General features: G+C 54.4%; 1 protein-coding gene across 5 annotated transcripts in view; it reads left to right on the top strand.

Annotated features, from left to right (window-relative positions):
- The window catches only part of TRIOBP (TRIO and F-actin binding protein), a 52683-nt gene that overhangs the window by 16408 nt on the left and 23734 nt on the right, over positions 1 to 12541 (top strand). For 3 of the 5 annotated variants that reach the window (XM_058741339.1, XM_058741337.1, XM_058741340.1), the window contains exons 6-9: positions 3864 to 3978; positions 4657 to 5541; positions 8146 to 8223; positions 10412 to 10549. In XM_058741339.1, coding sequence (XP_058597322.1) covers positions 3864 to 3978; positions 4657 to 5541; positions 8146 to 8223; positions 10412 to 10549 — 1216 coding nt within the window. Of the gene's footprint in view, positions 1 to 3863; positions 3979 to 4656; positions 5542 to 7503; positions 7582 to 8145; positions 8224 to 10411; positions 10550 to 12541 lie in introns of all 5 variants that reach the window. The other 2 variants (XM_058741342.1, XM_058741338.1) reach the window with 2 other exon arrangements.

Raw genomic sequence — 12541 nt, 5'->3', positions numbered from 1 at the left:
ATTAGTTAAGGTCAAGAGAACAAAAAGTTGGTCTGGGAGGCTCAAAACTTACAGCGTATAATTCAATGAATTACAGCGTATTTAACTAAGCCTGAGCTGCACAGCCACGCATGACCTAATTTTAGAACCTTTCCATCACCCTAGGAGCAGGTAATATTTTGCATTCCAGAATTCCTCTTTGTTTTCCTTTAGGCAATATTGTCTCTTAGCTTTGACTCTACTTGAGAAACCGTATCTCTTACTCTTCAAATTTCCTTTTCCAGTGAGTTTTATCCATTTAGTACCCAGGTGACAGCGTTTGTGGTCCCTGGCATTAGCGTAATTCTTTCTTTGGCCTTTTTGAAAAACACATTAAGAAATTTTTTCGAGCAGTTTAAAAAAAATTTTTTTTTTTTAAGTTTATTTATTTTTGAGGGAGAGAGAATCCCAAGCAGGCTCTGCACTGTCAGCATGGAGCCCGATGTGGGGCTCGATCTCATAAACCCTGAGATCATGACCTGAGCTGAAACCAAGAGTCGGACACTTCACCGACTGAGCCACCCAGGCGCCCCTAGAGCGGTTTTAAGTTCACGGTATTGAGTGGAAAGTACAGAGATTTCCCATTCAGCCCCTGTCCCTCCCCCCCCCCCTCCGCCCCCCGCCATATACAGCCTCCCGGACTATCCACATCCCCCACCAGCATGAAATATTTGTTAGAAACCATGAAGCTACATTGATACATCATTATCACCCAAAGTCCAGAGTTTACATTAGGGCTCACTTTCGATGGTGTATATTCTATGGATTTGGACAAATGTATAACGGCGTGTATCCACCATTGTGATATACAGAGTAGTTTAACTGCCCTAAAAACCCCCTTTGTCTTTGGTCTTCTTATGATGACTGTTTTTGGTCCAATATCATTTTGCATACCTTTGATTTGATCTGATAACTCAGCAGGGACACTAAAGTCTTTAAACCAAAGTTAAATTTTCTCCTTCTCCTCCTCCTCCTCCTCCTCCTCCTCCTCCTCCTCCTCCTCCTCCTCCTTCCAGGGATAACTTTGAGACAGACAAAGTGTTCAGAATAGAAGTCTGGAAGGTGTTTGTACTTTTGTTGACACTCAATTATTTTTACACAGATACTTCTATTCATTTTATTCTGCTCTCTTTGAAGTTGTTTACCTTTTTAAGGCTTTATTGCAGTATCGTTGGTATATAAAAAATTGCATATATTTATTGTATACCTTTTGGGGAAGTAGACTGTTTGCTTTTTAATCAACGTTCTATAACTCTACTGCGTAATTAATTTTTTCCTCTCGTATGGCGCTTTTTCCAAATAGGAAAACATTTGTCCCCTGAAGACGAGCCTTTAAAACCTATTTCAGTATCTGTAAGGGACAGACCAAAATTTAGGAGTGGCTAGCTATGGAGCCATACTTCTATTTTCTCCCATATGCTCGACATGTATTTATTGAGCATCTATTCTGTCCAAGCATTGTCTACCTGAGCCCGGACGATTTCTCTTAAAGGGCTATCACATTCTGCTTATTATACATCTTCCACATCGTCTGGCACTGGTTAAAAAAAAAAAAAAAAAAAAAAAAGCTATCACATTAAAACATGAGGAGTTTGGGCTTGATATCTTGATATCTTCACACACACCCGCCCCTCCTCAGATGCCTTTGGAATCCCTTATCTTAGCATCATGTAAGCATTTTGTAATCTCTTGAATTCAAAAGAGTCTTCATGGAATTTGCTAGACTTGATGGCTCCTGTCCTTTACTACTCTCTGGAAATAGAGTGGAGCCCATCCAAGCTTCCAAAGGAAACGTGTTTCCTTTGCCTCTCCCTTGGGGTAGGCACATCAACACTGATGGCCCAAGGGGACACTGTTGCTTCAGCATCGCAAAGGCTGGGTCTCTGTTGGCTTCTCGGAATCTTCTGGAGTCCTTTCCTCCCATGTCTCAAATCCACACGGGGGGAAACTTCTCAGAAGGGCTCATTGTGGAGCACGCTGGAGTTTATTCAGTGCATCCACTCGAGAAAGCGCACATTGGCCGGTCCACCTGTCCACCCTGCCCTGAGTTTTTTTTTCGCCGTTATGCCCCCCAACCCAGTCACATTTGGGGCTTTCGCTTCATGGAGCCTCCAGCGCCTGGTTCTGTGGAACACTCACTCTGCGACCTCAGATCTCACAGAGCAAGGGACTCCCGTCGCCTCAAATAGATTAAAAATGGAAGCTGACCAGGCACCCCTCAAACTCTGAAACACTTGCACCAGGGAAGAGAACTTTGGTTTTCTGTGAGTCAGTCTCCTTTTTTTTTTTTTTTTTTTTTAATTTTTTTAACGTTTTATTTATTTTTGAGACAGGGAGAGACAGAGCATGAACAGGGGAGGGTCACAGAGAGGGAGACATAGAATCTGAAACAGGCTCCAGGCTCTGAGCTGTCAGCACAGAGCCCGACACGGGGCTCGAACTCACGGACCGCGACATCGTGACCCGAGCCGAAGTCGGCCGCTTAACCGACTGAGCCACCCAGGCGCCCCGAGTCAGTCTCCTTCTAAGAGCTGCTAAAATCTCAACGGACTTTATGGGTCTGGTTCTAATGACATTGGAAAAGCTGTAAGACCACCCCCAAAATGCCAAATTCATATATATGTATTTTTTTCTACTCTCCAAAGTGTCCGTGGAGTTTCCGCGCAGTTCCCAAGCCAGAGGCAGGCCGAAGGCAGGCCTGGCTGCGCAGAGGTCCCCCCTCCTTCCCTTTTGGCTGGCTCGGGGAAGGCCTAGCACCGAGTGGTCTCTTTCAGGCTTCCCTCACGTCAGCCGTTAGAGACCCAGCTCCCTTGGTCAATTTAGATGAAGTCAGACCTGTTGAAATAAAGTTCCACCGGAGTAGTTGGGTCTTTGGTTTTGATGGCCTTACCTACGGGAGGGGAGAGGTGTGCCCAGATTCTGTTTGGTTCCTACCTCTCAGGTCACGTTAAATATTAACAGCCATGGCTACCAATTATTAAGCAAGACGGTGGACTGAAACCAGGGACTTTTTACAGCTTAGAGGTTATCTTCATTGGACTGGGCAACCGTGCCTGAAGTCCAGGTGCCTTAGAAGTGCCACTTGCGTGGACAGTTTGTGTTGGTCTTCTGTGGAATTGTAGAGGATGTTTCTTCCTTCTGACCTTGCTAAGAGCTCCTTTACTGACAGCTCAGATGGCCTGGAGTGTTCAAGGCTAAGTGCCGGAACCCTCTTGGTTATGGAGGGGGAAAAAAAGACGGGTCTGGGAAATCCAAAACTCACCATGTAGACAGGAAAAGGGCAGAAAGGATGGGATGTGGGGGCACATTACACTCTGTATCTCCCGCCCCCACCTCACGGGTTGTGTGAGACAAAGTGGGGTGGTCAAGTGTTTGGCACCTGGAACATAGGAAGTGCTCAATAAATGTTTGCTGTTCCGATCATGTGCACACAGTGCCTGGTACACAGTAGGTGCTCAATAAACCTTAATTCCCACAAAGGCCCATCTAACCTTTATCTAGGGGTGAGTGGTGGACTGCTGGTGGGGTGGGAGTCAGAAACAGGAGGTCCTGAGTGAGGCGGGAGGCAGTCAAGACCAAGGCGAAGCCCCTTACCTGTGTTTACCCCTTTTTCTCACTTCACTCCGTGAGGTGGGTAGATTAGAGCGATGTCGACCGTCCTCATTTTTCAGAAGGGGAAACTGAGAACCTGAGAGGATCATCCCTTACTTAAGGCCCTTCAACCAGCTCCTGGAGGGTCCCTGGATCTCCCACATCTCCTGCCGCCCTTGGGGGCGGGAGTAGAGGAGCCGGGATGCTGGGACAGTCCCAAGGGCCCTCAGAGGGGCGGCTGCATTTGCTCATAGGAAGTCCGAGGCGCCGGGGGCCTTCCAGGCCCGGGACGAGGGGCGGTCGCAGCGGCCCAGCCAAGGTCAGAGCCAGCTTCTCCGAAGACAGTCCAGCCCTGCCCTCAGCAGGGAGGTGAGCACTGCCAGTCTGCCCCGGGCCCCTGCACCCCCCCAAGAGGTGGGCCACCACTTCTTCCCTCCCCCAGGTGGCAGGCAGGCGGTTCGAGAAGGGAGGTCCTTTGTGAAACGATCAGAGTCCCAATCGCGGGTGTCCAGCTTCCCCCGACCAAAGAGCCAGCAGCTCTTAGCAAAATTGAGAAGGACCCCAAGTTACTGTCTTAAAGAGGGCCCTTCCGTGCTGGCCCCTTCCTTCATTAGACACCTGCTATCTCGAAAAGTTTTCAGGGAAAGCCTCAGACGCATCAGTCCAGCTCTAAGGGCTATCTCTTCCTCGCTGGGGATTTGGATTTTTAAAGAAACTCTTAGAGAGCAGGGCCTGACCCAGTGGCGTGGGGTGTTGGTGGTGGGAGTTCCGGCACCTGCTAGCCCAGGGTGGAATCAATATCTCGGGGAGGGGGGCACGGGGGAGCCCGGAAAGTAAGCATTTTGAAGATCTCTTTCTGAAAGTGAGGAGACTGGGTGAAAGGGAAGAGCTCATACCCCCAGGGAGGAAAGACCCTAGGTGCTTTGCGGTCCGCTTTCATCCAGCCTGCTGTGAGGACACAGCCTGCCTCTCCCCAGTTTCCTGTACCGGAGAGAGACCACCCCGTCAGGGTTCTGGAGCGTCACGCACCCCCTCACTTATCCTCAGGTAACCAAGCCCCTTGCGAAGCAGGCAGAACCGGCCCGACGGAGCCAAGCGGAGCCCCCTCATCCCAGGAGCCCCGAGAGGCGGCCTGAAGGGGACCGGAGGCTCCAGGGGTCCTCGCTGCCCCCGAGGACATCAGCCCGGACCCCTGAGAGGGAGCGGCGGCCAGAAAGATCTCTGGAAAGTGGCCGGGCAGGCCCAAGACAGCCTCCGGGGGGCTGGCAGAGTCAGGAGGAGTCTCCAGGTGCCCAGGGCCCTCACAGATACCTGGAGAGAGGCTGGGGCAGCCTGCCAGAGCTGTGTCCTCACCAGCCTACGAGCCCCCCGGAGAGCTCCAGGGTAGGCCCCGAGACCCCCACCACCACGGGCCGGGGTGCTGAGGGAACATGCCCACACCAGCATAGCCCTGAGAGGCGACCCGAGCTTGACTGGAGGGACCTCGTGGGCCTCCTCGGGGCACTCCGAGAGGGGGCCTGGGCCCGCATGGAGGCGTCGACGCTCGCCTCCCGTCTTCCCAGGCTAGACTGGGAAGGCCTCCTGGAGCTCCTGCAGGCCCGGCTGCCCCGCCAGGACCCAGCTGGACACGGGGGTACCCTGGCCACGGCTTCGGGGCCAGAGGTGGGTTCCCCAGCCACAAACGGTACCCTGGAGCGAGAGCGACAGGGCCAGCCTGACGGCTGGATGGAGGCCACCCTAGTCAACGGACAGAAAGCTGGGCTGTGGCCCCAGAGCTCTGCCCAGCCACCCAGCCCTGACTACGTCTCCACCCAGTGGCCAAAGACCAAAGTGACACGTGGACCGGAGACCTCGACTATGGCTAGTCTGGAGGAGATGGGCCAGCCGGGGAGCAGGAGCCCTGCAGAGGGTCCCAGCTTGCCAGAGTGGGAGGTAAGTCAGTGTCACGTCCAAGGGGCAGCCTGAAAGTCAGCCTCAGCCGGACAAGTGCACACCTTCCGAGGCTCAGCCCTAATCCCTCCTCCCGACCAAAACTTTTCCAACCGCCCCGCAGTGATACTGCCCAGCATTTACTAGATGCTAAGCCCCGGTCTGAATGTTCTGTGGGTGTTTTCCTCATTCAATTTCCATAGCAACCTGATGCGAAAGGCACTGTTTATTTACAGATAAGGAAACTGATACTCAGAGAGGTTAAGCCACTTAAGATCACACAGCTAGTAAGGGCTGGGGCAGGGGTGGACCGCTTCAAGCAAGGTGCTCTGACCAGGCATTCTCCCTTCCTGGCTGCACAGTCCTTGGCTTGTGTTGCCTCTGATGGCTCTTACCTGACCCTGGCTGGGACGGCAACCAGTGTGGTCGAGTCCCCCTGACTTTCCTGCTGTATTCTTTTTTTTTTTTTTTAATCTTTATTTTTGAGAGAGAGAGAGAGACAAAGCACGAGTGGGGGAGAGGCAGAGAGAGAGAGAGAGGGAGACAGAAGCCAAAGCTGGCTCTAGGCTCTGAGCTGTCAGCACACAGCCCGATGCGGGGCTCGAACTCATGAGTGGTGAGATCATGACCTGAGCTGAAGTCGGACACTCACCTGACTGAGCCACCCGGGCGTCCCTCCCTTCTGTATTCTAAGTTCCTCAAATTTAGGACAGCTTCGCTTACCCCTTTCTGGCCCCTACAGCTTCTCTCGGGCACAGAGAAGAGGTTGTACAAATGCTCATTGGGTTGAGTTGAGTGCTAAGACAGGCTAAACGAGGGCCTACTATGCGCAGGCCTGGGGCCTGGCACATAGTAGGAGCTCACCAAGTCCCTTGCCTGCCTCCTTGGCTTAGGGGCAGGGTCACAGGGTCGGTGGTACTCTGGTGCTGCCCGGAGCGTCTACCTGAAGATGGTCGGTGGGGAGGGTCCCGGAGGCCGAGGCCGGGCAACCTGGCCTCAGCTCACTGGGAATGCAGCGTGTGGTTGGGGCACCCGGCCTCTCTTGCCCCGGTCTTACCCTGTAAAATGGGACCAACTTCTTCCCTCATAGGTACCCACTGGCGTCATATGGAGGCTCCTGCTCGTTCATCCAAGCCCCCTCACTTCCTTGATGTGCAGCCCAATGCTGCCTCCCTCCTGGATGACAGGGGAGGGTTTCCAGTGTGCCGGGCCCTGGGCTTGGTGTTTGACGTGCTTTGCCGTCTATGTGCCTCAGCCTGACCCGAGGCTCAGCCTTAGTCCGCCATTTGCCGGAAGTCACACATGTATACGTTGTGAGAAATCAGATCAAACCTTTAACTCCAGAGCCCGCGCTTTTAACGGCCATGTTGGTGAAGCCTCTGAGCCCATGGCCATACTGGGGAGCCCCCTCCCCTGTATTTCCCTGAGGCTTTTATCAGTCTATTCTCTAGTCAACTCAATGCACAGACCTGAGATTTGCAGAGATGAACCAGCTTGGTCCTACCCTCCTGGTCAAAGGGGGGCTGGGGGGCTTGGAGCCCCCCGACCCAAGAAGCTGCTATCACTGGGGCTCCAGTTGGCCACCCTCTATGAAAATCCTTGGCATGGCTTCCTCCTGGCCTTCCTTCTGGCCCAGATTTGCTCTCTACTTTACTGAGCCGGCTGCAGAGCTCTCCAGGGGCATCTCCCCGCCTTTGCACATGCTGTTCCCATTGCCTACGATGCTCTTCCCTTCCCTCTCTTCACTCACCAGACACTTGCTCGTCGTTCAGGTCTTAGATCAGGTGCCCTGTTCTGAGGTCCCCTCCCCGAACAGCCACCCCACCTCGGGGTTGGTAATGTTCCTCTTCTGGGCTTGGTGGTCCTGCTGCCCTCCATCTGGTCACACTCAGCCGTCATTCCTCCTTAAGAGAGATGAGCTGCATGAGGGCCGGGGCTGTGCCTACTTTATCTCTGCACTTCTAGCCCCTGGCCAGACACACGGGAGGAGCTCAGCCCCAATGGATGAGTGATCGGTGCCTGCAAGACACAAATGGAGGATGGGTGGGTTGGCGGCGGGGGGGGGGGGGGGGGGGATGATGGATGAATGATGGACGGCGGATGTGTAAATGGGTGATGGACAGATACACAGATATGATAAATGATAAAAAGACGCTGGATGGAAAGTTAGACGGGTGAGGGGTGGAGCAGATAACAGGTGTTGGACAGATAATGTTTGCTTGGATGATAGATGGGGCGACGGATGGATTGACGGATGAACACGAGTGGAACATGAACGGATGGATGGATGGTGTGCGGATAGGTAAACGTGGAATACGGATGATGGGTGGCGAATGGATGTGGTATGGGTTGAGAAAGGATACTTGGCTGTGGGATGGATGGGTAGACCATGGGTACATAGAGGCTGGATGTATGAGTGGGATAATGGATGCTGGATGGGTTAGTGAGTGGAGAACGTAAGGTAGACGTTGGACAGTTGGATGGACAATACATGGATCTATTGATGTTGGGTGCTAGATAGATGTTGGATGGACGGGTAAGGAGGTGGATATGTGAATGGAACCTGGCGAATAACCTGGGCTAAGCTTTGTTCCTTCTTACCTCCAGTTCCGATCAGAGGAGCCTGAGGCATCAGAACCAAGCAAAGGCCAAGACTCACTGACCGACCAGAAGCAGGCAGATTCGGTAGTTGGGTCATGGGTGTGGGCACACAGGGAGGTGAAGGGGAAGGGAAATCAGGTTGGAGGCGGGCTGAGGTCCTCTGATACGCTCTAGGGTCGTCCAGACCGGGGTTGGTTCTGCCATGGGGGTCATCTGTGTGCGTGGTAGGGCCCTGAGAGAGGGGCTCCGGGGGGGCTGGGCCGCAGAGCCACCTTTTGGCTTGGGGACCGGGGCAGGTAAATGATCCTGGGGTCAGAAGCCTGGGGCTCTGCTTTTGACCTGCTAGGACGCCCTGAAAAGTCGCTCCCGTTTTTCTGGGTAAATGGCAGTTTGACCCTGATGGTCTCTGAAGGTAAGGTCCTTCTGGTTCTGGAGGGCTGGGCAGGCCGGGAGAAAGCATAGGGATTCCAAGAGCTGGAGCCAGAGAACCGCTGAAGAGGGCCGAAGAGGTGCGGCAGTCAGCTGAGCCTGGACGGTCTCCAGGATCCTCGGGGCGGGAGGGATGTGTGCAGGGGGTGGGACCCAGCGAGGCTGCTGGAAGGCCAGGCAGCAGCTGGAGCACAGCGCTGTGCGCCCCCCCCCCCCTCCCCTCCCCACAACCTGCCAAACAGACTGTTCTCATCACCCTCAGCCTCCAGAGAGGTGAGGTCAGAGCTGACAGCCTGGGGCAGGAGGCAGGGAGGAGACGGGCCGCTTGGGGCTATGCTTTCCTCATCCTGCTCTGGTTCCGCTGTTTCCGGGTGCTGCCTCCAGAAAAGAGAGTGAGAGGGGGGCATCTGCCTGGCAGCCTGGAACCCCCATTCTGGCCCTGCCGCTAATCAGAGCTGGGGCGATTCTGCCCAGGCCCTCATTGCTGAGGAGGAAACGAGGGGCAGGAGCATTATCCCAGGTCACACAAGCCAGGCAGCGGCTGACCTCAAATTAGAACCTGGGGCTCAGGACCCCCACCCCGCAGTCCCGGTGCTGCCTGGATGTTGCTTCCTGGCTCTGTCCTGACCTGCCGCGTGGCCTCCTGAGGCAGCAGCAGGACTCTTAATTGCTTGGTGGCCAGTCTCCCCGTCGGTGAAAGGGGAGGAGACAGAGGACTGGTCACTAAAGGCGCTTCCAGCTCTCACAGGGGCTCTGGCAACTTTGCTTCTTCCTCTTTCTGGGTCATTTCTTCATACTTCCTGGGGCCAGAGCTTCGTGAACGAACCGGAAATAGCAATATAGGGATCCCCCTCCAATCTCCGCGAAACGGGCCCATCCCACCAGCGGGGAAACCTCTCAGTCCATCCCCAGGCGACCTGGATTGGACAGAGCTGGTAACTGCCTCGTTCGTTTGCTCGTTCGTTCGTTCATCGATTCGTTCATTCATTTATTCACGTACACTTAGTGAGCGCTTTCTGCTTGCCTGGGCCAGAAGTAAGTTGGAGCGCGTGGAGCTCCTGGTCTAGTGGCCGGGGCTCTGCTGGGGGAATGTGGTGGCAAGGTGGGGAGCGGACTCCTTTCCCCAAAGCCCTTACACCCCACTGACAGATAAGCTCTGGACCCCGAAGAGTGGGGACCCCTGGGCTCTGGCCTACCTCTCTGCCAGTAAGCTGCTATGGGACTTTGGGTAAATGCTTCTGCTTTCTTGGGGCCTGTTTCCCCAACAAGGATGACTGCAAAGGGGGTGCCTTTGGGGACCTTGCCGGGAGTGGCTGCAGAAGTCTGTGATTCCTTCCTTCCATAAAATGGGGAGAGTAGGCGGACGCGGGATAGAGATTAGGGGCACTTGTGTGACCTCTTGGTGCCACACGGGTGGACGCCATGGGGAAGATGGGCCCAGAGGTTTTCTACCTCGAGAAACTGGAAATATGTAGTTATACGTCAGTCTCTTGATTATTTAACATCGGAACCTAATGCAAAACAATCTGAAAACCCTATGCAGGCTGAACGCACATCTGGGGTGTGTACTCCCTTCCTTCCTACTGGCCACCTGTGGTTTGGCTTTAGGGGGTGAAGTGCACGTCCCCAAAGGTGCTGAGCCCCAAGAGCCCTATCAGCCAAACACCCCGTAGTGTGAATGAGTTAGCAAGCTCTTTTTCTTGGCAGCTCTGTGAGATAAGAAACATGAGAGCCTGGGTGTTTCAGGTAGGCATGGCAGAATAGGCAGGGGAGACTGTAGTCAGAGACCCCCCCCCATCCCACCAAAGGGACCTGGGGGCCAACACTGGACCCTGTTTGACAGGCAGACAAGAGGCCAGCGGAGGGCAAGGCTGGGAGCCCACTCAAGGGCCGACTGGTGACCTCATGGCGGATGCCCGGGGACGTTCCCACGCTGTTCAATCCGTTCCTGCTGTCTCTGGGGGTCCTCAGGTGGCAAAGGGTAGGCTGGCTCCAGCGGGGTGGGAGGGATGAGGGTGGGAGAGAGGGGGAGGGGAGGAAGGAGGTTGGCGTTAGTCAAAGGAGGGAAAGTGGGGGCTGAGAGGAGGGAATTGGGGCTCCCACACGAGAAAGGAGAATCCCACCTCCAGGACGGGGCTGGGGCTGTTTTCAGTTTTCAGGGTGAGGGGGGCGTTGAATAATCTATACAGCTGAAAGCGGCCAAGCAGCAACTGAGCCAAGGGGAGCCAGGTTGGGGGGAGGGAGGGAGGGATGGCCTGAGGGGGGGCTCTGGGATTGCAAAGTGTGTCTCAGACCTGGGTCTCAGCCAGTTTCACAAACATCTGGCATTACGTAACCTACCCCCTGCCCAGAGAGGGCTGTAAACACTCAGGCCTCTGGTTCAGGGTTTCCTCAGGGGCAGGGAGGGCAGGCAGCTGTGACTCGCTTCCTCCTGCCCCCTTCGCAGCAGAGAGAAGGGGCCTGGTCTCTCCAGGGGCCACTGGCAGGCGCGTGGGGTCTCTTCTCTTGTCGACAGGATGACTCCTGTACTCTCTCGTTGGCTCTGGGTCCAGCACGAGGCTGGGCACGTTACAGACAGTATACCCATTTTGCAGATGAAGGGATCGAGGCTCAGGGAGGTGAGCTGGAGTTGCACGGCTCGGGTTGAGGGGAGTCGGTCTCCTGCTGATTTTCCTCATTCTTAGATGAGAGACTGGCTGCAGCTAACCCACCCCAAGCCTCAGTTGCCACATCTGTTTAATGGGGCAGAATCTATAGCGATGCTCAGGGCTGCAGAGAGGGCTCAGGGAGATCAGGAGGCACAGAGGTGTGACGGTTGGGGGCGTCCAAACACTAACTTTTCCCACCCGCTTCCTAACTTCCTCTCTGCTGCTCTTTGGGGGTTAGGGCACTCGGGTGATGCCCAGTTATCTGGGCAGAGTGGTACCTTCAAGCCATGGGCGGGAATTACCTTGTCACACTAACTAAAGGTCACCAACATGCAGCCGGTCTGGCAGGAGGGAGCAGGTAAGTCCCTGGTGGAGAGAAGGGGAGAGAAACGGGGAAAGGCACCTGGGACAATGGTGCTGGTGATGATAACCAGCATGTATTTGGCACCTAGTTTGTGCTCAGCTCGGTGTTCGGTGCATGGCCTGCCTGATTGCGTTTAATCCTCACCACCGGGCATACGAAGTATGGTTCGTGTTGTCCGTCTTACAGAAGGAAATGAAGGGCACTGAGGAAAAACACGACTTGTTCTAGGTCACACAAGGGGCAGAGCTGAGATGTGAACCCTCCCATCTCTGGGCATCCTGATCTCCAAGCCCTCCTTGCAGCCCCGAGAATCCCCACAGATTGTTTTCCCCGTTAGACAGATGCGGTAACTGAGGCTGAGTGGGTGTGCAGCCGTTTTCTCATCTGGGAATGAGGCAAATCAAGAGCTATGGGACGGAACTGCCAGCGGAGTCTCCCAGACGGTTACTTAGAGCAGCTTCAAACATCTCTTGGGGCGGAGGGTGACCTCGCTCTCCAAGGTCAAAAGCCAGGAAACCTGGGCTTGAGTTCTGTCTCTAAGTTGTATGGCTTTGGGACGTTGTGGCCCTCTCTGAGCCTCATGCTGCTATCCTCAGTAGAGTCAAGTTTAACAACGGTTGGATGGATGGATAACCCCCAAGTTTGGTGGCTCTGTTTAATAACTCACTCCTGGGTCCCTGAGTCTGTCCCGTCTCTGTCCCACTAGGACAAGATGTGGCAAGGGAGTCATTTCTCCATTTGTGCATTCACTCATTTGACCTATGTTTACTGAGGACCTACTGTGGACTCCGAGATATAGGCAAAAACACTCTGTGTCTGCCCACAAGCTCAGTTTGGTGAGGACACTGACACGTAACTGGTTAGAACACAGTGCGGTCATCATTTTAGTGGCAGAATGTCCAGATGCAGGGAGCAGCGGACAAGGAGTTTCTACCTCTGGGCTGGGGGCACCCCGGCTTCC

This window comes from Neofelis nebulosa, chromosome 8 (genome assembly GCF_028018385.1).
Source record: "Neofelis nebulosa isolate mNeoNeb1 chromosome 8, mNeoNeb1.pri, whole genome shotgun sequence".
NCBI lineage: Eukaryota > Metazoa > Chordata > Mammalia > Carnivora > Felidae > Neofelis > Neofelis nebulosa.
Note: the sequence above shows the minus strand (reverse complement) of the source record. Positions and strands in the feature narration are given on the sequence as shown.